General features: G+C 50.6%; 1 protein-coding gene across 2 annotated transcripts in view; it reads right to left on the bottom strand.

The window, feature by feature from the left end:
* The window catches only part of IGF2R (insulin like growth factor 2 receptor), a 108,747-nt gene that overhangs the window by 11,450 nt on the left and 71,969 nt on the right, over window positions 1-25,328 (bottom strand). For both annotated transcript variants that reach the window (XM_030853009.2, XM_060283282.1), the window contains 13 exons: window positions 19,095-19,225; window positions 18,769-18,866; window positions 12,984-13,120; window positions 11,658-11,848; window positions 10,048-10,174; window positions 9,256-9,375; window positions 8,703-8,959; window positions 8,221-8,439; window positions 6,117-6,266; window positions 3,848-4,009; window positions 2,521-2,728; window positions 2,045-2,191; window positions 545-779 (listed from right to left, as the gene is read on the bottom strand). In XM_030853009.2, coding sequence (XP_030708869.1) covers window positions 545-779; window positions 2,045-2,191; window positions 2,521-2,728; window positions 3,848-4,009; window positions 6,117-6,266; window positions 8,221-8,439; window positions 8,703-8,959; window positions 9,256-9,375; window positions 10,048-10,174; window positions 11,658-11,848; window positions 12,984-13,120; window positions 18,769-18,866; window positions 19,095-19,225 — 2,182 coding nt within the window. The remainder of the gene's footprint in view (window positions 1-544; window positions 780-2,044; window positions 2,192-2,520; window positions 2,729-3,847; window positions 4,010-6,116; window positions 6,267-8,220; window positions 8,440-8,702; window positions 8,960-9,255; window positions 9,376-10,047; window positions 10,175-11,657; window positions 11,849-12,983; window positions 13,121-18,768; window positions 18,867-19,094; window positions 19,226-25,328) is intronic.

The following is a 25,328-nucleotide window of genomic DNA, read 5'->3' as shown; positions in this document are numbered from 1 at the left end:
AGAGCGGCTGGATGCCAAAGAAGCGAGTGTGCCAACCAGGCACGCGGGGTGAGCCCCGAGACCCGGGTGGTTTAGAGTCAGGACAGGCAGCGGCTCAAACCCCGGCAAGTCGTTCCCTCGCTTACGGCTTAGGCCCTCCAGTTCCACGCTCCCCCCGGCCGTGTGGACGGAAGGATCCCGGAGCGCCTGGGGGACGGCTCTATGCAGGGAGCAGTCAGTGCAGCTAACCCACCGCGGGCCAGCATGGCCTAGGGACTTGGGGTAGCAGAGCTGGGACGGTTCACGCGCCCCGACACACACAGCCACGGACGGCTGCCCCTCACAAACATGAACCAAACCGAGACTAATTCCACCAGGCCCACAGCTGACCAGCAGCTTCTCTGGGTTCTGAAGGTTTCTGTCGTCTCTGCTCCCAAACCACCCGCCGCGCACCAGGCCGCCCTGAGCGTCAGAGGAACGAGGTCATCCCGCCTTCAGAGTCTGCGCTCAAGCACCAAGCACCCAGCCCGTCGGCACGCGGCCAAGGTGGGGGGCGGGTACTCACGAGGTCCCGTCATGGACAAAGAACCAGGAGCCGGTGAGGGAGGACAGCAGTCGCAGGTCGTAGGTCCTGTGTTTCTGGATGAACTTGCACTCCATCTTCTTCGGGGGGCAGATGACTTTGGTTTTCCACTCAAACGTCACCTCGCACCCACGGATTTCACTGAAGACCTGTGGCCGTCCCACGTCGGCATCCTCGTCGCACTTGAAGATAATCGCGGACGTCCGGTGGCTGTTGGCTGGGGCAGCACACGGGGACCAGTCAGACCCGGCCTGTCCCTTGCTCGACCTTAGGCTCCTCCCCGCCTCCGCTGCGCTGGCCCTTAGGGACCCTGTGCATCCCTGGCCGCTCCCCACGCAGCCCCGGCCAGGTCTCGTTGTGTTCCATTCATGTATCTCAACCCTAGATAGACTAAGTTCCCTCGGGGCACAGTATCTCCTTCTGCACTCATCAAGCTCACAGCGATAGCGCGGTGCCTTGCAGACAGGTATTCAGTGTTCGATTAATGTATGAATGGCAATAAAAAATGAAAACAGGGGCTTCCCTGGTGGCGCAGCGGTTGGGAGTCCACCTGCCAATGCAGGGGACATGGGTTCGTGCCCCGGTCCGGGAAGATCCCACATGCCGCAGAGCGGCTGGGCCCGTGAGCCATGGCCACTGAGCCTGCGCGTCCGGAGCCTGTGCTCCGCAACGGGAGAGGCCACAACAGTGAGAGGCCCGCGTACCGCAAAAAAAAAAAAAAGGAAACAGTAACAATAAGATACCTGTAATTCATTACCTAAAAACGCGTCATCCGACAGACCAGGAGAAAGGTCCTGGCCCAATAAGCCTCCACAGAGAGCTACAGTTGTCCCTTGTACACTTACCGTTTCTGACTCCTTAATTTGTATCATTTTGCTCCCTGATGACTTACAAACACTAAACAACTTCTCGTGCACTTATCCCATCGCCATCCTTGGGAACTCGCATCAGTCTGTGCCACACGTGTTACTAGGACTCCCTCGTGTGCCGGTTCTCCACGCGGCAGCAGCAAGGATGCTGGACCTGGCTGGCCGTGACCCCCGCCCCAGCCCAGCCCAGCCCAGCCCAGCCCCCCACAGAGCAGACGGTCAACCTACGAGCCCCTGCAGGCTTGATCACCCCACCACCACCCTGCAGACCCGGGACAGTACCAATTCTGCTGAGAGTGAACATGAATCACTGGTGCTGAAAACTGGTGTGTGGACACAAGTCCCTCGAGCCGGGGAGTGGGCAAGCTGACCACCTCGAACCTGCCCCTCACCTGGCCCCGCCGCGGTGCACGTTCACGGTTACGCAATACGCCCCACGAAACAATTAAAGATGACTTTTCTTTATGGAAAAGAGGCCTGGCTAGAAGATTATATGCAACAGAATCACTGCCGTTTACTTGGACGTCCAGAAAGATCTGAGCACAAAGCAGGCCTCCAACGGGTACAAGGCTACCTCACTGGCCTGGCTGGGACCTGGCGCTCTCCCACTTACAGTGTCTGCAGAAGCCCCACTCGTGGTCTCTGTCGTAGTTTGCAGTGGTCGCACACCAGAGCCTGGCCCTGCCCTCCAGAACACACTCCTCATAGCTCTTCCCATTGAACACGAAGGGGAACACACACGGGTCGCCTTCTTCAGTTTCTGGAAAGAGAAGAAGTCTGCGTAACCCTGATTATCAGCACCACGCTGGCTGTGCCTTACCAGGCGCCGTCACCTCAAACAAGGATTCCCCGTAGATATGGTCATCCCCAGCCAACGCAGGGACGCCAGGCCTCCCGGCCACAACATAACAAGCAGTTCGCGGGCCTGAGAGCTCACACCTAGGGCTGTTGGGATGGATCGTCCCATGGTCTGAGCCAAGGTCCCAGTGCTCGCAGCACCTACAGCATCATTCCTCAGCTCTCTCCTCCTGCCAGGTCTACTTTCATGTTTCCTGGGAACGTAAAATGCACCCCCCTGCAAAGATTTACCTGGAGGACAATTATCTCCGTTGGCGTAACTTAAAATGACAGCTTCGTCCTGGTGCCTGTAATCCAGTCTCATCGACGCCAGCCTCCCGAAAGACACCCCCTTGCTCCCGGAGAGCAGACAGACGCTTCCGTCCTTGCAGCCTCCTTGGTCCAGGCCCGCAGCCGCGGTGCACACCCCGACGCTGTAGGTGCGCGAGTCTCGGGTCACCTGGAGAGACATCACCCCGCGGCTGTGAGGTGTCTCCAGGTGCAGGGGGCCAGCACTGCGGGAGGCGGGCGCGTGCCGGCAAGTGGCGGCTGGGTCCGCAGGCTGTGCCCGGGCGCCTTGGCGCTCACCTCTTCCTCTGGGGCCCTGACGCCCTCCAGAGGGCGACGCCCTGTCCACTCGCTGGGCGCCTTCCACGCCGAGGCCCTGCCCTCCGGTGGCAGCCCTGCTGGCCGTGCTCCCGCGGGCCCGTGGGGGGCGGCAGCTGCGAGACCCCAGCCAGCTCGGCCCCCCTTCCCGAAGCCCGCGTGTCCCGCCTGTAACCTGGGAGCGCCGAGGACTGAGAGCTGAGCGCAGAGTGGCCGCAGCCTGACCGAAGGTGCCTCCCTTGCCGCCCAGCCTCTGCAGGCCGCACCTGCTGCGCACCTGTCAGAAGGGCCTGCACCCAGGCACGGTCTCTGTTACAGCAGCCAGGCCGCTGGCACCTGGGCACGCAACTCGGAGCTCACCGCTCACCAGCTGCCGTCCCCTGGGAGGCAGGGGATCTCATGGGCTCGGTCCACGGCCATACGACTTAGCAATGCCTACATCACAGGGACGTAGGCCACGGCCCCAGACACATAACAAACAGTCCTCAGCGCTCAGGCCGGGACTGGACCAGCCGCCTACACACCCAAACATGTTCGAGTCGGGGGGCCCACAGCTCCCTCCCCCCGGCACCTCTGTGGTCACGCTGGAGACAGAGGGGGTCCACGTGGCCTCTGCCGGCCTCGCCCCATACAGGCACGTGGTCACACACGTGTCCACACGCGGTCACACACGAGCGGCCACCTGCTCTCCATCTGCGACATGAAGAGCCCCCCTGCCCCCTCACCAGGCCGCGAAACCCTCCAAAACAAAGAATCGCTCTGGCCGCGACGCTCGTCTCAGGTGTGAGCCGCGACTGGTTTGCACACCGTCCGAGCCCCACCCGGGACAGAGCAAGGCCACCCCCGGCCATGCACTGCCTCGTGGCCACATGTCCTCCAATGATCACACGTGCCACGCTGCGAAATGCAAGCGAGCGTCAGAAAGAACCCAGGCGGCGGCCCCGAGATAGCGGCGCCGGGGGAGCAGCGCTACCTTGAAGGTGCTCTTGGAGAGGGTGGACAGATTGAAGCTGTAGTGCAGCTGCTCGTCCGTCAGGGAGCAGCCCTCTGCCTTCACCTCGTCAGGACACACCAGCGGGGTCTCCCACTCGAACACGAAGTCGCAGTCGCTGGTCCTCAGCAGCTTCGGAGTCCCCTGTTTTAAGGAAGGGCTCGGGCTTGAACCCACGCGGGTTAATAAGCACAGCGTCCTCCCTGTTCCCCCGCCAAGTGCCAGAGACACCTGCCCGGGGGCTGCGGGCTCCTGTGCTGCCTCCAGACCGCCAGGGGCTCAGGGTGACCCACGGTGGCCCCTCTCCAAGAGGAGGGAGCCATCGCCCTTGCCAGCGGCAAGGAAGCAGCACTGCGAGGCAGGCCTGCCCACGCCCCAGCTCCTCGCTGCCCCTAGGCTGTGGCCCTGCACCTAGAGAGGGACAGCGTCTCAATGCTCCACGCTGCCAGCTCAAAGGCAGAAAGGGAGGGATCTTTAAACGTCGTGACAGAGAAGTGTGTGAAACCAAGACCCTCCCGCTGCAAAGGACGGAGGCAGGTGATTCTGTACGCATCTCTGCTCCACCGTCTCTGGAAGCTGAGGATGTTTACAGTAAGGTAGAGAAGTGACCTGGCAAGACATTCCACAGGCCAAGTATCAGAAATACATATAAATCAAGGTGCTTTCTCCCTCCCTCATTCAGCAACAGCCACAAAAACAGATGAGGAATTTCATTTTTAGCTGTAGCTGAAAATCTGTTTTTCTATAAATGTAAGTGAATAAAATATCTCCACTAAAGATAAGAGACAAGGAAATAAAATCTCCTTGAAAATCTTTCCAAACTTGACTGCACATGCAGCGTGAGATACCGTTTCTAAAACCCCAAAATACTGATCACTCTTAGCGCACTGCTGCTCCGAGATCAGCGCAAGTCCAGGGGTACCTGCAGACGTGTGTCCAGACGCCCCCACTTGCAGAGACAAGGAAGCCGACGATCACGGCTTCCCTCGCCTTGATCACTCGGGATTATCCTCACACCCAACAGTCTCTGAACAGGGAAAGGTCTGTCTGGGAGCTGTGGGGCGCTATATGCAGAGGCCCCAGAAAGCAATGGTTTGTTTCTCCCCCTTCTCTCAATGGCGGTACTGTCTGTCCCTCCTCAGCAGGCTGCTGCCGGGCCACTTCCTGCCACTGTCCAGTCACCCATCTGTGGCAGCCACAGCCCCCCTCCCTCACAAACCTGCTATAGGCCAGGGAATCAGAATGTCATCTTACTGAGATTCTATGTTACAGAACCACGACCTTTACTTGCACTCCTTCAGCCACAAGAGCCTTAGAATTCATCACCAGGCAGTTCAGGATATGCGTTTCTTACACACACACACACACACACACACACACACGGTCCTGTAATCAAGTACATTAACACTTCCACATATTCATGTTAGCTGAGACAGATACAGACCATAAGTAGCCCCAGTCCACTCACAGCAAAGGATTTTAAGTTTTTGGAGTTTTAGAGATTTCAGAAGCACAGGTAAGGGGCCGAAAGCTAGGCTGCCTGGAGCAAAGAGTTCTCCACTGGAGCAGTGGGTGGGCGCCCAGCTGCCCCTGCAGAGCCATGTGACATCAGGCGGCCCTTCTGAGTCAGTGCAAAACAGGGGCCACAATCTACCAATTTATCTCCCATTCTCAGAGCGAGGTCGAGAGAAAACTAATGCAAAACTCTTTATAAAATAGCCCTTTTTTTTTAATGGAAACCAGTTCTGTTTTTTAAATGCATGTAAAACAAAAATCAGTGGCCTCCTTAAAAGCAGATTGTACGAATTTGTTGTAGCTATTTTGATTCCAGAGGTCTTCTTTCGTTTGCTAACTTCCAGAATTTGGATTATGTCCTGAGTGACTACAGCTGCCAAAACATCTGACTTCCGAATAAGATCAGTAATGTTATAATTTTTTTTAAGAAAACTAAAGTTGACACTTTTGTATATTGGTAGGCAAAGGTGAAGGCCGCGTCTATGCTCAAGTGTCTCACATTTTTAAACTACAACAGGCCTCTGTGAGCAAAACCTGCCCTGGTAACTCAGGGTGGGCTTACTTACTGTTAAATTAATGGCTTTAAGCTACTCCATGCACCACTGGCATACCACATGATGCAAGACAGGCGTTGTGAACACAGGCATTCTTGGTCCCAAACAGATTTTATGCGTTTCCAGCTCTGGTCCATCGACCCACACTTTGGCTCCTACCTTGTAGACAGGCGCTCACTTACCATGCTCACACCCCTCTTACAATGAAAGGCGATCAGCGAGGTGTAGTTGAAACGCTTGTTCACCAGACAAGGAGTAGTACTTTCAAAGTTCAAGTAAACTTCGTTGGCTATGGGATTGAGTATCGGAGGTCCTGTGACTCGACCAATATCCTAAACAAAGAAAAAAGCAATGTTTCAGAAAAGTAATTTTTCCCCAAGTTAGTGGAGAAACGGCTAGCGGAGAATTGCAAAAATTACATGCCATCTGTTCCAAAGATGAGTAGCACCTAAAGACACTGGGTCAACAGCAGCTCACTTGAAACGTCCTGACAGGAAGGCACCACAAAGAAACCTCAGTTTGCCAGAGTGGTTATCAGTTTCGGTCCTACATTAATAACAATGGTTCTACTTCTACTCAGGGTCAATTTTTGACGATTCCAGGCAACAGGAATTTCTCTCCCCAGTTACACCGGGGCGGCTGCACAGTCTCTGGCTCCGGCTGGTGGGAAGCAGGAGCCCACGTGGCTGCCCCAACGATGCCCGTCTCCTCCTGCCCAGCACTGCGCCAGGACAGCTGCTTCCTCGGTGGTGCCCACAGTGTGGCCTCAGGGGGCACTGAGCACAAGCTTACTCACCCCCCGCCGTCTTCTGCGGCTTCGCACAGCCCCTGGCACACACTGGCTGCTCAGCAAGTGTTTTCGAGCAAATGAACACGCAAGTGAAAGCAAAGTGCCCGGCCAGGAACAGTGTGTATGTACGTGTGTGTGATGACTGTGCGTGTGTGAGTGTGCGTGTGATGAGTGAGATGAGTTTGCGATGAGTGTGATGTGTGTGAGATGAGGGTGTGTGATGAATGCACGTGACCAAGTGTGAGGTGTGTGATGAGTGTGCGTGATGTGTGCGTGTGATAAGCGCGTGATGTGTGAGATGAGTGTGTGTGATGACAGTGTGTGTGATGACTGTGTGATGAATGCGTGTGACGAGATGTGTGTGATGTGTGCGCGATGTGTGCGTGTGTGAGATGACTGAGATGAGTGTGGTGACTGTGTGTGTGATAGTGTGCGTGGTGTGAGGTGCGTGTGTGATGACTGTGTGTGTGCATGTGACTCACACTCGTGTGAGTGTGTGGGTGACGAGTGTGTGATGAGTGCATGTGATGAGTGTGTGTGTGTGAGATGAGTATGTGTGTATTGAGTATGTGTGTGTGAATGAAGCCACAACGTGCTTTGTTCACCACTGTGGGGCACATTAGGTCCACAATGACACAACGCTCTAATTAGTTCTCTAATTAGAGAACTTCCTGCGTTTTTTTAAATCTGAGAAAAGGTAGCCAGACGAGAAAAGCAGACTGGATCTGTAAGCAAGTGGTTCACACCCAAGGCTCCCCCCCCGCACCACTAGAAAGGCTGACACCACAGCACTTCCTGCCAACATCTGGTTGCTCCAGGCCCTGCACTTGTCACGTAGCTACGCCTCTGTCAAGTTCATAACACGGCCAACTTCCCCACCCCTCCCAACATCTCTCCCCACCAACACCACAGCCAACATTCATTTTTTAAAAGGACATCTAGATACCTTATGACAGGACTCACTGTTTAAAGAATGCAGAGAAACACACCACTTTTGAGATGCATTTCAAATAAAACATACCAAGAATCTCACAAACCGTGAATACAACTCATGGAGACAAGGTTTAGAGTTCCAAATCTATAACGGAAGGCAGAATACTTGGCTATTAGCAAAGCAGCTTATACCCTTAATTACAACTCATTTACCAAAGAACCTGCCTGCACTTCACAAGCGTTTCAATGACACAAGACCCGCGTGTAAGCCAAGAAAGCAAGTTCCATCGACACCCTTGAGCCTCCTGACCTGATACAAAACAGTGTGTCTACACGTGTGTGTCCACGTTGTCTCCCGTAACTGCTGACTACCCTCCTCCGCCGACAGCTCGACGCGCAATTCCTTACAGCCCGCCTCCCCTAGTGGACTCACACTCACGTGGTCCTGGCTCATTTCCCCATTCTTTCTGCCTGAAAACTCTCCAGTGAAAGCCAGAAACACGGCATGAAGGAGGTTGTTAAAAATCTCGCAGGATGGTCTCCGCCCTTGGTTCCCTACTCACCACGGGGGCGCCGTCGATGGGAACCTTGCACACAGCGGTGCCGGCGGGACAAGGCACCCCGTGCATGGGGTTCAGCGGCTGGCAGATGTTGATGTAGAAGTCAGGGCTGGTGTCAGAGGCGTCGTCCTCGCTCTCATCGTACGCTTCGTACCCCCCGGTGCGGTGGATGAGGGGGGACAAGTCGATGATGGAGCTGCCGTTCCTCACAGAACATTCCGTCTGTCAAGCAGGAAACACGCCTCGTTGGTGTGTGCAACACGTGTTCCTGACCAAGGCCCCCACGACAATAGAAGCTGAACCGAGAAAGCACGAGGCGTGGAAGCAGTGCCCCCAAACGCTTGGCTACCTAACGTCGGCACTTGGAACCAAGTATGACGGGGGCCCCAGGAGTGGGGGAGACAGGCTGGGGGCCCGAGGGAGTCGCAGGAGAGGTGGAGCAGGGCCCCTGGGGGGCCGTGCCACACGTGCCCAGCCCGACTCACCACCTGCTCGCAGGCCAGGGGCGTGTGCCAGTAGAAGAAGAGCGTGCACGTCTGCTTGTCCAGCGAGATGAGCACCGGCCTGTTCGCGGGCCCCGCCTCGGGCCTGCACACGAAGCTGAGCACGCTCTTGTAGCTCAGGCCGGTCTTGGAGGGACAGGGGGAGCCGTCCTCGTACACCAGCTGTAAGACCTGGTCCACGTACTTCAGCCTCTTGCTCGCCTTGCCCACGCTGATCCTGGTCTGTCCGAAGCAGGCCCCTGTCCCAAACACAGAAGGGAGAGCGGAAAACACACAATTACGGATTCAAACCACTCGCTTTCCCATGAGAACTTTCTGCAGGACCAGACTTTGAAATTCACAGCCAACACTCCGGAGGGTCCCGTGTGGTTTTAGCAAACGTTACACATCTAGTATTCCATCACGTGGCCACGAAGCCCCCACACCCCTACCAGCCCACCGCTGCCGATGAAGGAAGGCATCTGACCTCTTCGCCGGAGGGACGCGGAGACCGAGGCCGACCTCGGGGCCGGGAGGGCGGGCCACACACACTCACCTACACCAGGGGCGCAGTTCTCGTTGTCCCCGCACACGCTGAGGTAGACCAGCCCCTTCTCACTGTAGGCGGCAGTGTACCCGGCCCTGCCGCTTAGAGAGCTCAGGTCAAACAGGTGTCCTGCTCGGGGGAAAGGATGGGGACACCGTGACCCATCACCGGCGCTCACACACAGATCCCGCCGGCCATCGGGCCTCCTGATTCCTTGTCACGTGTCACCGCCCCCCTTCACTGACGCGGCCCCCAAAACCCTCCTGACAGCTAGAAAGTACCCAGGAGACAGCAGCTCAGGGCGTCCTCCTGCGCCTGGGCCACGGCGATTCCAGTGGGGTTGGGAGGGCCCGTCGGCATCCCTCCCGCTGCCAGTGACCCACCCCTAAACCTTTCCGGGCCCCAGAGCTGAGATCCTGTGGTTTCCTCGTTGCCCCACGTCAACTCTGAAAGGAACGGAAGACTGACTCCAGCTCCGCCAGCCTAAAGCTTGGGACCAGCACCCCAGAAACAGGAGTTACGGGGAGCACGGCTTTCAGGGAGGTGCTTAGTCTCCTCTCCACTGAAGAACCACAAGTCAACAGGACCGGGCAGATCCAGCAGAAAAGGCCAAACGCGCACCCACGGGACATGGCGCTGCTGCCCGGGGCGCCTGCCCCCCAGCCTCACACTGGGTCTCTCTCACCGCTTGCATGCACGTGCGCCCACGTGTGTGTACGCGTGTATGCGTGTGTACCTGTGTGTGTGTGCACTGTGTGTGTGTTGAGGGTGTGGGGACGGGTGGCCGGCAGCGGCCCTCACCTGTGGAGGGGTTGGTGACCTGGCAGTCGTCGTGCACGTTGCTCTTCACGGGGCACGCAGCGGCTGTAGGCCAGGAAAAGGTGTACTCGCAGTCCTCTACGGCACTGAGGAACATGGGCCTGGAGTTCTAGAAACAAGCGAAGGGCAGACAGCTGCTGACAGGGTGCGCGCCTGACGCAGGTAACAGCGCCCACTGGCGCCAAGCAGGAGCTCCCCTGTGACGCACCACAGGCCCGTGACACACCCGTCTCGGTGTCTTCACGGGACGAGGGCGGACTGGGGAGAAGCAAAGGGTCAGGGTTTGCTCCTGAGATACCCCTGGGGGCTTGACACACACAGGGTGAGACAGAGCCGGAAATCCACTTGGGGGGCAGGGACGTTTTCCTACAGCTAAGGCTTTTGAGGTGGGGTCGGGGACAGGGTGGCGAAGGATGCTCAAAGGGCTACTGTGAGGCACGAATGAGGAAATAAATGATAATGTCCTGAAAAACGGAACCGACATCTGTTATGATGGACATAACAGGAAGACCCTCAGGGAGAACTAGTCATGAACTAACTAATCCCTCCACCACCCGGGCTAAGGCTCCCTGCCTCTCAGACGTGTCTCGTCCACACAGCGAGGGTAAAAGGGTAAGATTCGTGCAGCAGCGCCCTCCTTCCCAGATAAACCAGCCCCCGGCACCCGCGTGCAGAGCCCTCCACGGACCAAGCAGCTGTCTTGCTCTGCCGTGAGCCTCTCTCCTCAGATACACAGCTGAGCTAGTCTATGGGGGCCCAAGAGTCCGGACCCCAGCAGCACAGGGGTCCAGGCTCAGCCTCTGCACAGCCTCCTGAGGCGGAACCTCAGCTGCCACCCCGTCAAGGGGGCAGACCTCAGGCTCCTCCCGCCACAGCTGGCCGCACGCAGCTGGACAGTGGTGGTCTGTCCTGACACTGAGGATGGAGTGCACTGGGCCAGCCTGACCTCACTCCCGAATCTTACAAGACAGCACACAGGCTGCACCTTCATCTCCGTGGCAGAGATGCTCCCGCGGTGAAAACACAGTCCAGAGAAACCAATAATTCAGCCCCCACCTGCTGCACTGCATGTACCAACCCGTCAGGGAAGGAACCATCCAGAGATGAGACGGGAACCCAGTTCCCACGCACCAACCACAGGCCAGAAACAGTGCCCGGCGCTTCACGCCGCCTCCCTCTAACCTCATGGCGACTTGGCAGGACAGGCCGAGCTCGTGCTGGTAACAGGTGCCCTGTTTAGGGAGGTTAAGTGACCGAGGTCCACGGCCAGGAAGTGGAAGAGCGACCTTGGAACCGGGTCTGCCCGACCTTCTGCTTTACCCAAGTGCCTTCATGAGGACAAGGGCAGGTTACCAAACACCAGTTCCCTCTGCGGCCTTCAGGGTTCTGAGTCAGACTCCCCAGAGAACCACCGAATTCTGGAACAAGAACTGCCAGGGTGGACACCCCGGGACCACGGGCCCGAGCCGCGCCGCCCACGCCCTTTGTTAGGCTGGGTCACCCCGAGCTCTTCAACTCACATCCCAGGAAGCGAGACATCGGTCTCACTGACCCTGGACTCGCACTGGGGCCGAGACAGCTGCGTCACTTACGACTTGGCTCTCGCTGCACGAGAAGCGGATGGTGGTTGACTTCTTCCGGATCTGGTCCGGACACGGGTCACCATCGACGTACCTCAGGAGAGTCATGCCCTCGCTCCCCTGAGGGCCATCCCTCACTCTGCCCAGGTTCACGGGCTTGGAGCCACCCAGCAGACACACAGCCGCCTCCGGAGGGCACGGCTCTGCAGCACAAGCAGAGACAATTAAGAGTGACCGTCAGCCCCTGTCCAGTCTAGGACTTAAGGGACGTAACGTCCGGCACGTGACACAGTTGATTCTAACAACTACCTCAAAATGTCGGTGATTTCTCTCATTAAGTCAGATGCCAGTGACACCATGAGTTCTCACTCCATGAAACGCCGTTTTACCACAGGTGGGTTGGGGGTGAGCATGAGGTGTGGGGAGAATTCAAGGCAGAACAGCCTCAATTACTTCTGATCCCCAAACGAGATGAGGCTGAAACACCTAGATTACGCCCGTGGAACATTTTAAATGGCCTCTGTTCACGTGCTATCTTACTTTAAGAAGTCACCAAGAACTGTGCCAATCTCCCAGTCCCCGAAATGTCTGAGTCATCTGCGCTGGGTAAAGAATGGGTCCCACTTCGTGGATTAATAAGAGCCTCGGCGTCACCAATCTAGCCAGCATACAAAGCGAGGGGAAGTGGGCCACGGCCTCAACCATGCAGAGGAGAAAAATAACTTTCTGGGTTTTTGTTTTTTTTTAAAAAAAAAAAAAAAGACAGCAACAGTGCCCACTGTGAGTTGAGCCAGACAAGAGGCTGCCTCAGCGAGGCTGCGTAAAACTCCAAGAAAACGGGACAAGTTTCGTCCCCAGGATCCCAGGGGGCCGCGGGCGGCACCAAGGTCTCCGTGGGTTGCTGCTCCCAGTTGCACGGCCACAACTGAGTTCTAGCCTCATCACGGGCACCAAGGGTCTGGGTGCATCCTAACAAGACCCCACCCACTCTGCTCTCAATGAATACAGAGGGGCACATACCCAGAGCTCCATTTCCCACCCTCCTATCTCCTGCCCTGGCTAAGAATTACCTGCCACGGTGATTATTTCTACCTACCCTCCAGCTCCCCACGTTCAAACAATGGTTACAACGCTCCCAACAGAGCCTTCAGCACTGATTTATCCTGGACCACGCCAGGGATGGGTCATCAAGACCCTCAGATAATTCCTCCTGCTGCTTCTTGGCAAAACCACTCATGTGTCAGAGAGCAATGCGCCATCGAAGAATCCGCTCTTACTTCCTCTTCACCCATAAATTCACTACAAGCCATGAGCACCTCCGCCAGAGACCTCACTCACCCGAGCCGGCCTGCGGAGCCAGAGACTTGCACACGTTGATGAGGTAGTGCTCAGTGGCTCCCGTCCTCGTGACGGCTTCCCAGTTGTCACTGTACCTCGACAGGGATGAGAGATCGAAGGTGTTCCCAGCCCCGTCTCTGAAGGAAAGAAAGCACCACGGTGAGGTTCGGCTGGATTCTAACGGAGTCTAGCGCTCCGTCTGCAAAGGATCAGTATAAAGGCAGAGTCTACTCCCGACACCCTGGGAAGCAGACCCTGCCAGGGACAGAACTCGACACTGGACTCTCCCAGATCCAGGCGGAACCAACAACAACACAGCTTGAGTTCAGGAAATGTCAAGCCTTAGCTCAACAAAATTATGTATTAACCAAAAAAAGCTAAGAGTAAGCACCTGTCCTGCGCAGGCCGGTGAGAAGACAAGGGTACACAGACAGCTAAGACACGCAGCGCCCAGGGCAGCCCGGGCAGCCCTGTCCAAGCTGGAGGACACCAACAGTCACTGAAATAAACCAGGCTGACGTGGACCTGCTCAGGTAACGGTTTACTTACTGCATGAACCCCAAGTAGGGACAGACACCGAGAGCCAGCCCTACGCCAGGTGCAGAGTTAATGGTAAGCAAGACAAACACTCCCTCTGCAGGGCGCCAGACCCAGGTGGAGACAGAGGACAGCCACAGGTGCCACTTCACCAGGCGGTAACCTCAGCACATCAGAGGGGACTGACTGCGAATCACCCATTCATTCAAAAACTACATGCCAACTGGGGCTACTGTGTTGAAGGAGAGATAAAAATCGCCCATTTTATGAAGTCTGCAGAAGTCACAAAGTAATACTGTAAAACGTACAGGCGTCAGGTGGCAGTTAGAGCGAAGAGGGAAAAAGGCGGGGGGGTGGGTATGAAGTTTGGGAGGGGAAAGAGAAGGTGAGGTTTTAGACAGTGGCCGCAGAAGGCCTTCCTGAGGAGGCCACCTCTGAATAAACTCAGGAGAACGCGGAAGAGCTAGTCACGCGGGGACCCGGCAAAGCGCAGCACAGGCAGAGGCAGCAGCGGGAGCAAAGGGCCTGAGGTGCAGAGAGCCCGGTGCACCCACAGGAAAGCAAGGAGCCCCATGTGGCTGGAGCAGAGCAGACACGAGGAGTGACACAGCAGGGGCTGAGCGTAGCATCACACGGAGCGCTCCAGCCAGCAGAGACGGGCTCCACCGCATCGAGGGGCACAGCAACAGCCTGGGCCGACTTACAGTCTAACGGGGCCACTGTAATCACTGCGGGACTAGCCCAGCGTGGGTCAGGGGCCCCCTGAGGGGCCACTGCGGCGATGCAGGGGCGAGATGAAGACGGCCTGAGCCAGGGCAGGGAGGTGCTTCCGCAAGAGAGAACTCTAGGTATTTTGAAAGTTGATGGGCCATAAATGGGATGAGAGCGAAAGGATGGAGCTGGCATTGATACCAGCCTATGTGGGAGACACAGGTATTTATTTGCAAATGCAGGTCCTCAAGAACTTCATATAATGGACCATCTGATAGAAACTTATTGTAAATGGTTAAAGACCTAAAAGAAGAAATTGTAACTATAATAAAAGAAGGGGGGTAGAATGGAGGGAAGAAATGATGAATCAGAGTACCAACAGGGACTTCCCTGGTGGTCCAGTGGTTAAGAATCCACCTTCCAATGCAGGGGACGTGGGTTCAATCCCTGGTTGGGGAACTAAGATCCCACATGCCCTGTGGGGCAACTAAGCCTGCGCGCCGCAACTACTGAGCCCGAGCGCCACAACTGAAGAGAAGCCCGCATGCCGCAACGAAGATCCCGCGTGCCGCAGCTAAGACCCAACACAGCCAAAATAAATTTTAAAAAAATTTTTAATTAAAAAAAATAATAAACTGTTTCTAAAATAAGTTTTAAAACAGAAAGAGTACCAAACAGAACTCCTAGCATGAAAAGGACAGTCATGAAAATTAAAGAAGGGGAACAGTCAAAACAGCAAATTAAATCAGCTGATAAGAGTATCACTAAGTTGGAAATAGGTCTAAGGAAACAGAATACAGTCCAAAAACAGATAAATAAGATATCTAAAAGACATGGTGAGGGCTTCCCTGGTGGCACAGTGGTTAAGAATCCGCCTGCCAATGCAGGGGGGACAGGGGTTCGAACCCTGGTCCAGGAAGATCCCACATGCCACGGAGCAACTAAGCCCACACGCCACAACTACTGAGTCCACATTCCTAGAGCCCATGCTCTGCAACAAGAGAAGCCACTGCGATGAAAAGCCCGTGCACCGCAACGAAGAGTAGCCCCCGCTCGCCACAACTAGAGAAAGCTCGCATGCAGCAACAAAGACGCAACACAGCCAAAAATAAATAAATGAAAAAAATAAATTTAAATTAAAGAAATAAATAAATAGAAGACATGGTGGATAGAATAAGAAAGCCTAAAATATGATTAATACAAGTCCCAGAAGAAAAGAGACAGAATAGGTTAGAGGCAACCTTCAAATATACAATCACTGCAAATATTCCTAAGTGAGTAACAGACATTCATCTTTAGCTTAGAAAGCATCAACTTCCAAGCAACATAAATAACAAAGCCATACCTAACAAATCAGACTGAGACTGCAGAACAAATACGAGAGAAAATATACAGAAAAGGTAGGTTATCTACAAAGGAATGAAAACAGGACGGATGGGGGCAGATTCTCTAACAGCAATACTAAGCACCGGAAGATGGTAGATTACCTTCAAAGTGCTGACACACACACAAAAAGTATTCACCTGGAATTCTGTACCAAGCTAGTGACAATAAAACTAAGCCTCTTCAAGTAAAGACCAATATTTAACTCGACAGAGTCTCTGTTCGAACCACCAAGCAGTGTGACTCAGTGTGATTTGTACCCAGGACCAGTCAGCAACCGTGGAAGGAGCCAGCGCCACAAGATGAACCAGTAATGGACACTGGTTCCTTCGCTGTCCCTAGTGCAAGGGGACACAGCTCTTCACCCCATCAGAGACCAGAAGCAAATAGTTTGCAAACCAGCACTATACTAAACAGATTAAAGAAAGAGAATTGAGTCAAAAGCAAGGGGTAAAATGCAAAGAGGAAGAAGTAAGCCAAAGAAATAGAGACATTTCTTTTCCTCTTCAAAAGAAGAAATTTATATAGTCAAGCAACCAATGGATATTTTTAAAAATCACAATAATGACTTATTCAAGAGGTAAGAAAACACGTCAGAACAAAAGCACTCGACCACAATACCATGGAGATGGGGAGAGAGTGTTGGGGCTACGACACTCTACGTTATTTTATTGTTGGAGAGATGGGTATAGTTACTAACTTTAGCTTTCCATTAAATCAAAAATACGTGTTTAAGGCAACCATTAAAAGAAAATGAATAATTCAGGGAATGCATGGTGAGATTTTTTTAAAAAGAAACAAAAAAAAAAATCATTAGTATCCTCAGAGATGATTAGAAGGACTTATTTGAAATTCCAAATGAAAATCTCCAAAGGATAGCTGATTTTCTCAAGTTCAGAAAATATTCCAGAACGGAGTAAAAACACGAAAACAGAAGATGAGCAATTAACTTTTCCACCAAACATACACAGTTCTTGTAGGAAATGGGACAATGCCTTCAAAACTGAGGAGAAATTAATTTGAATCTGTAATCCTACTACAGCCAATCAGATTTAAGAGCAAGTTATGGGCATTTTCAGACAACGCGTGGGTTCTCTCCCATCCAACCTCTCTAATAGGAGGATACACTCTAACCAAACGAAAAAGGAAGCCATGACAGAGGGCGTGATATCCAAGAAGCAGGGGATCCAAGCCAGGAGTGATCCCCAAATGAGCTCTGATCAAAGAGCAGAAAACACACGGCCCAAATCCGAACTGAGACCTTCCCGAAGAAGAACGGTGATTATTCGTAGACACAGCATCGTGAAGAGCCCTGACAGTCTGAGATACGATGGGAAGGCATATTATTCTGTCAACAATAAAAGAGAAAGACTACGTAAAATGCCAAGATTTAAAACCTATTCGAGGTAGCTATGTTCCAAGTATTAAGCAAACTAAATGTGGAATGATTTTTGGAGCAACTTATGAAATAGAACAAATGGGAATCTTCTGACCTGAACACTAAGCCTACCTTCCTTCAGTTAAGAGGAAGCTAAGAGACACAAGATGATGTCATTTCTCTGCAGATCCAACCAGACCGTGTGATTTTGCAGCAAATGATGTTTATGCAATACTGTAAACGCCACTTATTAGTTTTTGATGCTTTAGAACCACCCTCTGAATAAAGCAGGTAAGACCATTAGAGTTACCCAGCAGGAGACACATGTTCTAAACCTTGGCAATGCACCAGCGACAGCCTGCTGGCATTGAGGCAGTGGGAGGAGCGGCTGAGGGACAGGCAGCATCCGAGGCCCTCATCTTACTTAGCGGGAAGTCAAGAGATGTCTAAAGGTGATGAAACAAGAAACAGAGCTTAGAGGGTATCATCCCGTATTCTAAAGGCAGCCAGAAGAGGAAATAAAAATGGAACTAATGAACGCGGGGCAGGGGAGAGGGGAGAGGAGACCAGAATTACATTTCTGGTGTCTGAAGACAGAGTCGACCGATACCATTCGAGGTTGACAAGCACGGGTATATCGATCATGTAGAGTCATGCAAGGCTCCAGACAGAACTACAAGAAGACACGGTAGAAAGTGGGATGAGGCTGAGGTGGGGGAAGCTTACTTCATCTGACACAGTTTTCTACACTTATGAACTCATACAATATACACGCATAAGCTTTCATTTTAACTGATTCTTCAATTAAGGATAAAAACTGGAAGGAAACAGGGAAATGATTAATTTTTCCCCAGGATGGAATGCTGTAACTCAGTGATTCTTTTCAGGCTGGGTCCTCATGCAACAGAAACGTCAGCATGTCCCTTAAATATCCACAAAGGTGTAGACCCGTGAAACCAAAATCTCCAGGGATGGAGCCCAAGGTGTGTATTTTGTAACAGTTCTGAGGGTGACGCTGATGAAATTCACACACAGTGAAGACCTCCACCTTGTCTCAGGAGCTGCCAACCACCTCATTTCAGGAGCCGACGTGAGCCACAGGAAACAGGACAAAGGACCGGTGATGGCAGCTGAGAACCTGCAGGGTGGGTGTCGCCCCCTGGTGCTCTCTCCACACACACACACACGCACACCCCACCATGCAGCTCCACCATCTCCCTCTCCACGTCCTTTTCACCAAACACAGGCAGCATCCAGGGAGGTGCAGAGGCCAGGGGACACCCTGGTCACTCCAATCCACTCACACCCACGAATCATACAAGGTTTTCTGTTTCAACTCCAGTCACTTCCTTGTACCTTAACACAAGGTAATCAAAAAATATGGAAGTCGTGAAGGATTTAGCAGTTACCCTAATCCAACTCCTCAGTTTAACATTCAGGAACCAAGGCTTAGAGAAATCACCTGACTAATCTAATCCCATCCCCCACCCAGCCACTAACTTTTTTTTTTTCTTTTTTAATATTTACTTATTTATTTAGTTGTGCCGGGCCTTAGTTGCTGCATGTGGGCTCGTTAGTTGTGGCATGTGAACTCTTACTCGCAGCATGCATGAGGGATCTAGTTCCCTGGCCAGGGATCAAACCCGGGCCCCCTGCATTGGGAGCATGAAGCCTTAGCTACTGTGCCACCAGGGAAGCCCCCTGCCACTAACTATTAAAGCAAGATATTATCAAGTAAACGTGACTGCCCCAGGGTCAACACCCGCATCGACTTACTTGAAGGAGCACTCGGTCAGGTTGAAGGGCGGGCAGGCATACTGCGTGTGCCACTCGAACAAGTAGGAGCAGTCAGAAGTCTCCTGGAGAAACACCGGCTGCGGAAGTGGAGAGACGTGTCCATGAAACGGGACACGTCAGGTAGTCGGCGCTTTAAGGATGCAAATGGTAAGGGATGGGCCTGCTCACTACACTCTACACAGACTGATCAAGGTGTGAACACAGTGACCAGGAAGTTTTATGAGACGTAAAAGCAGGTTCACTTTGTAAAGACAAAGGCAAAGGGGTGAGGGCAGAGCGGCCCCCTGCTGGTTGAGCACACTCACCGCCTGGGTGCTGCGGTCACAGTAGAAGATGATGGTCGTGGAGCGCCGGTACACCTTATGGCAGGTGTCCCCACCGGTGTAGTTCATCTTCAACACCCCATTCTCATAGGTCAGCTTCTGCGTAAGGAGACCTGCTCAAGAAGCAGCCAGTTCAACAAGGATCAGTTCAGGAAGCCCCAGGCTGGTCAACACAGACATGGTGCCTCACACACGCTGAACAAACACACGACCAAGTGTGCCTGGCCTATTGGCACTGGACCACCGGCTCCGTCACGTGCCACTGTAGAGACCAGAATCAGTCCTCCTCTCGCCCAAGGCTACGATCTTATAGACTGACCACGGGATCGATGACGTACAGAGACCCCTGGCCTGACGAGCTCAGAGGATAGCACTTCCTCTTCACAGCCCCTCAGGGAGGCCCATGTACTCACCCCATCAGCTACTTCAACTTCTTTCTTAAAGATTCTTAAACTTATCATCATTGGCCCAGATGCTGAGACAGCATGAGGACCAACAGCCTGTCTTATATATTTTACAGTCCAACCCTGTATGAAATGTGTCCCCTTTGTCTCAGTTCTAGAAAGTACTACCTCAGAACACCCATTAATAGTCCAGTGCGTCCCAAAGTTGGAATAAAAAGAAGAATATAATCTCAGAATTGGTAACTGGTATTGCTAAATAAGAATGAAATAAACACTAACAACACTTATCAGTACATGCCATGATGACAAAAATCAAGTGAAATCAGAAACATCATTGGGCACGCGGGGGCGGGGGGGAGGGCCGGAGGCGGAGCCAAGATAGCAGCATGGGAAGACGCAGAGTTCGCATCTCCCCACAACTAAGGCGCCTGCCGGATGCTGGTGGGGGACCCTGACATCTAAGGGAACGGGAAGAACCCCTGACCAAACTGGTAGGATGTGGGGGGCTGAGGGGGTTGGAGAAGTGGAGACCCGACAGGACCGGCGCCCCTGAGGGGTGGCTGAGGTGGGGAGGGGTTCCCATGCCTGAAGGGACCCCCAGGGGCTCCGATCAGCAGGGAGCAGGCCCAGCGTTTTCCCCGCCCAATCGGCCAGGGAAGTCTGCACAGCTCCCCGACCAGGTCCTACACCCTCAGAGGTCCCCTCCAGGCCGGGCTGATCCTGGGGACATAGGAGGGAGGCCAGGAGAGAACAGGAGAGGCAGGAGGGAGGCGGCTCTCCAGGACCAGAGGAGCGGGAAAGGAGCAAGGGCGTTTGCCCCACCCACTCGAACCCAGGAAGGCTGCTGGGCTCCCAGGTGGGGTCCCCCGCGGGCGGGAGGCACGCCTGGGCCCCTTCTGTTCCTTGAGCCTGAGCCCCACCCCCTACACCCCCCAGGGCCTTTTCCAGCCCTGTGGGTACTAAGCACAGGCCCCGCCCACCAGCCAAATCTTGCCCCTGCTAAGGCCCCGCCCTCCACAGCCAAGGCCTTTTCCACCTTTTTTTTTAATATATTTTTTCTAACATACCTGTTAGTTTCCTAGTCTAACTGTATTTTTTACTTTGTTATTGTTCTTTTAATTTTTTTGCCACCCCTCACGGCTTGCAGGATCTTGGTTCACAAGCCAGAGGTCAGGCCAAAGCTCCGGCAGTGGGTGCTCTGAGTCTCAACCACTGGACTAACAGAGAACTTCAGACCCCAGGGAATAATCATCGGAGTGAGGTCTCCCAGAGGTCCTCATCTCAGCACCAAGACCCAGCTCCACCCAACAGCCTACAAACTGCAGTGTTGGAAGCCTCAGGCCAAACAACTAGTAAGACAGGAGCACAATCCCACTCATAAAAAAACAAACAACAAAAAAAGAGACAGCAAAATAATATATCACAGATGAAGGAGCAAGGTAAAAACCTACAAGATCAAATAAAATGAGGAGGAAATAGGCAGTCTACCTGAAAAAGAATTCAGAGTAATGACAGTAAAGATGATCCAGGATCTCGGAAATAGAATGGAGGCACGGATTGAGAAAATACAAGAAATGCTCAAGAAAGATCTAGAAGAACTAAAGAACAAACAAACAGAGATGAACAACACAATAAGTGAACTGAAAAATACACTAGAAGGAATCAATAACAGAATAACAGAGGCAGAAGAACGAGTACGTGAGCTGGAAGACAAAACGGTGGAAATAACTGCCGAGGAGCAGAATAAAGGAAAAAGAATGAAAAGAACTGGAGACAATCTCAGAGACCTCTGGGACAACGCTAAACGCAACAACGTTAGAATTATAGGGGTCCCAGAAAAAGAAGAGAAAAAGAAAGACTCTGAGAAAACATCTGAAGAGATTATAGTGGAAAACTTCACAAACATGGGAAAGGAAATAGTCACCCAAGTCCAGGAAGCACACAGAGTCCCACACAGTATAAACCCTAGGAGAAACACACCAAGACACATATTAATAAAACAAAAATTAAATTCAAAGAAAAAACATTAAAAGCAGCAAGGAAAAACAGAAAATAACATACAAAGGAATCCCCATAAGGTTATCAGCTGATTTTTCAGCAGAAACTCTGCAGGCCAGAAGGGAGTGGCAGGATATACTTAAAGCGATGAAAGAGAAAACCTACAACCAAGATTACTCTACCCAGCAAGGATCTCCTTCAGATTCGATGGAGAAATCAAAAGCTCTTCAGACAAGCAAAAGCTAAGAGAATCCAGCACCACCAAACCAGCTTTACAACAAATGCTAAAGAAACTTCTCTAGGCAGGAAACACAAGGAAAAGACCCACAAAAACAAACCCAAGACAATTAAGAAAATGGTAATAGGAACATACATATTGATAATAACCTTGAATGTAAATGGACTAAATGTCCCAACCAAAAGACACAGACTGGCTGAATGGATGGATACAAAAACAAGACCCGTATATATACTGTCTACAAGAGACCCACTTCAGACCTAGGGACACATAAAGACTGGAAGTGAAGGGATGGAAAAAGATATTCCATGCAAATGGAAATCAAAAGAAAGCTGGAGTAGCAATACTCATATGAGATAGAATAGACTTTAAGACTGTTACAAGAGATAAGGAAGGGCACTACATAATGATCAAAGGACCAATCCAAGAAGAGGATATAACAATTATAAATGTTTATGCACCCAACATAGGAGCACCTCAACACATAAGGCAAATGCTAACAACCATGAAAGGGGAAATCAAAAGTAACACAATAATAGTAGGGGACTTTAACACCCCACTTACACCAATGGACAGATCATCCAAACAGAAAATAAGGAAACACAAGCTTTAAGTGACACAACAGACCAGAGAGATTTAATTGATATTTATAGACCTTTCCACCTGAAAGTGGTAGAATACACTTTCTTCTCGAGTGCACACGGAACATCCGCTAGGATAGATCACACCTTGGGTCATATATCAAGTCTCAGGAAATTTAAGAAAACTGAAATTGTATCAAGTATCTTTTCTGACCACAACGCTATGAGATTGGAAATCAATTACAGGAAAAAAATTGTAAAAACCACAAATACATGGAGGCTGAACAGTGTGCTACTAAATAACCAAGAGATCACTGAAGAAATCAAAGAAGAAATTAAAAAACACATAGAAACAAATGACAACAAAAACACAATGACCCTATGGGATGCAGCAAAAGCAGTTCTAAGAGGGAAGTTTATAGCAATTCAATCTCACCTCAAGAAACAAGAAAAATCTCAAATAAACAATTTAACCCTACACCTAAAGCAACTAGAGAAAGGACAACAAAGAAAACCCAAAGTCAGTAAAGGAAAGAAATCACAAAGATCAGAGCATAAATAAATGAAATAGAAACAAAGAAAACAGCAAAGATCTATAAAACTAAAAGCTGGTTCTTTGAGAAGATAAACAAAATTGATAAACCCTTAGCCAGACTCATCAAGGAAAAAAAGGGAGAGGACGCAAATCAATAAAATTAGAAATGAAAAAGGAGAAATCACAACTGACACTGCAGAAATACAAAGGATTATAAGAGGCTACTACAAACGAACTATACGCCAATAAAAAGGACAACTATGAAGAAATGGACAAATTCTTGGAAAGGTACAATTTTCCAAGACTGAACCAGGAAGAATTAGAAAATATAAACAGACCTATCACAAGAAATGAAATTGAAACTGCAATTAAAAATCTTCCAACAAACAAAAGTCCAGGACCAGATGGCTTCACAGGCGAATTCTATCAAACATTTAGAGAAGAGCTAACATCCATCCTTCCCAAACTCTTCCAAAAAATTGCAGAGGGAGGAACACTCCCAAATTCATTCTATGAAGCCACCATCGCCCTGATACCAAAACCAGAAAAAGATATCACAAAAAAAGAAAATTATAGACCAATATCACTGATGAATATAGATGCAAAAATCCTGAACAAAATACTTGCAGAGTCCAACAACATATTAAAAGGATCATACACCATGATCAAGTGGGATTTATCCCAGGGATGCAAGGATTCCTCAATACATGCAAATCAATCAATGTGATACACCATATTAACTAAGGAATAAAAACCCTATGATCATCTCAATAGACGCAGAAAAAACTTTTAACAAAATTCAACATGCATTTATGATAAAAACTCTCCACAAAATGGGCATAGAGGGAAACTACCTCAACATAATAAAGGCCATATATAACAAACCCACAGCAAACATCATTGTCAATGGTGAAAAACTGAAAGCATTTCCATTAAGATCAGGAACAAGACAAGGATGTCCACTCTCAGCACTCTTATTCAACATAGTTTTGGAAGTCCTAGTCATGGCAATTAGAGAAGAAAAAGAAATAAAAGGAATACAAATTGGAAGAGAAGAAATAAAACTGTCACTGTTTGCAGATAACATGATACTATATATAGAAAGTCCTTAAGATGCCACCAGAAAACTACTAGAATTAATCAATGAATTTGGTAACGTTGCAAGATACAAAATTAATGCACAGAAATCTCTTGCATTACTATATGCTAACAACGAAAAATCAGAAAGAGAAATTAAGGAAACAATCCCATTTACCATCGCGACGAAAAGAATAAAATACCTAGGAATAAACCTACCTAAGGAGGCGAAAGACTTGTACTCAGAAAACTGTAAAACACTGATGAAAGAAATCAAAGATGACATAAACAGATGGAGAAATATACTATGTTCTTGGATTGGAAGAATCAATATTGTGAAAATGACTACACTACCCAAAGCAATCTACAGATTCAATGCAATCCCTATCAAGCTACCAATGGCATTCTTCACAGAATTAGAACAAAAAAGTTTACAATTTGTATGGAAACACAAAAGACCCCGAATAGCCAAAGCAATCTTGAGAAAGAAAAACAGAGCTGGAGGAATCAGGCTCCCTGACTTCAAACTATACTACAAAGCTACAGTAATCAAGACAGTATGGTACTAGCACAAAACCAGAAATATAGATCAGTGGTACAGGATAGAAAGCCCAGAGACAGAAAGCCCAGAGATAAACCTACACACGTATGGTCACCTAATTTACAAAAAAGGAGGCAAGAACATATGATGGAGGAAAGACAGCCTCTTCAATAAGTGGTGCTGGGAAAACTGGACAGCTACATGTGAAAGAATGAAATTAGAATACTCCCTAACACCATACACAAAAATAAGCTCCAAACGGATTAAAGACTTAAATGTAAGACTAGAAAACTCTTAGAGGAAAACACAGGAAAAATACTCTTTGACATAAACCACAGCAAGATCTTTTTTAACCCACCTCCTAGAGTAATAAAAATAAAAACAGAAATAAACAATGGGACCTAATGAAATTTAAAAGCTTTTGCACAGCAAAGGGAACCATAAACAAGATGAAAACACAACCCTCAGAATGGGAGAAAATATTTGCAAATGAAACAATGGGACAAAGGATTAATCTCCAAAACATACAAACAGCTCATGGAACTCAATGTCAAAAAAACAAACAATTCAATTAAAAAATGGGTGGAAGACCTAAATAGACATTTCACCAAAGAAGACATACAGATGGCCAAGAGGCACATGAAAAGATGTTCAACATCACTAATCATTAGAGAAATGCAAATCAAAAGTACAATGAGGTATCACCTCACGCTGGCCATTCTGAAGAATGGCCATTATCAAAAATCTAGAAACAGTAAATGCTGGAAAGGGTGTGGTGAAAAAGGAACCCTGCTGCACCGCTGGTGAGAATGTAAATTGATACAACCACTATGGAGAACAGT

This window comes from Globicephala melas, chromosome 14 (genome assembly GCF_963455315.2).
Source record: "Globicephala melas chromosome 14, mGloMel1.2, whole genome shotgun sequence".
NCBI lineage: Eukaryota > Metazoa > Chordata > Mammalia > Artiodactyla > Delphinidae > Globicephala > Globicephala melas.
The sequence above is the reverse complement of the archived record's forward strand: the minus strand, read 5'-3'. Positions and strand labels throughout refer to the sequence as shown.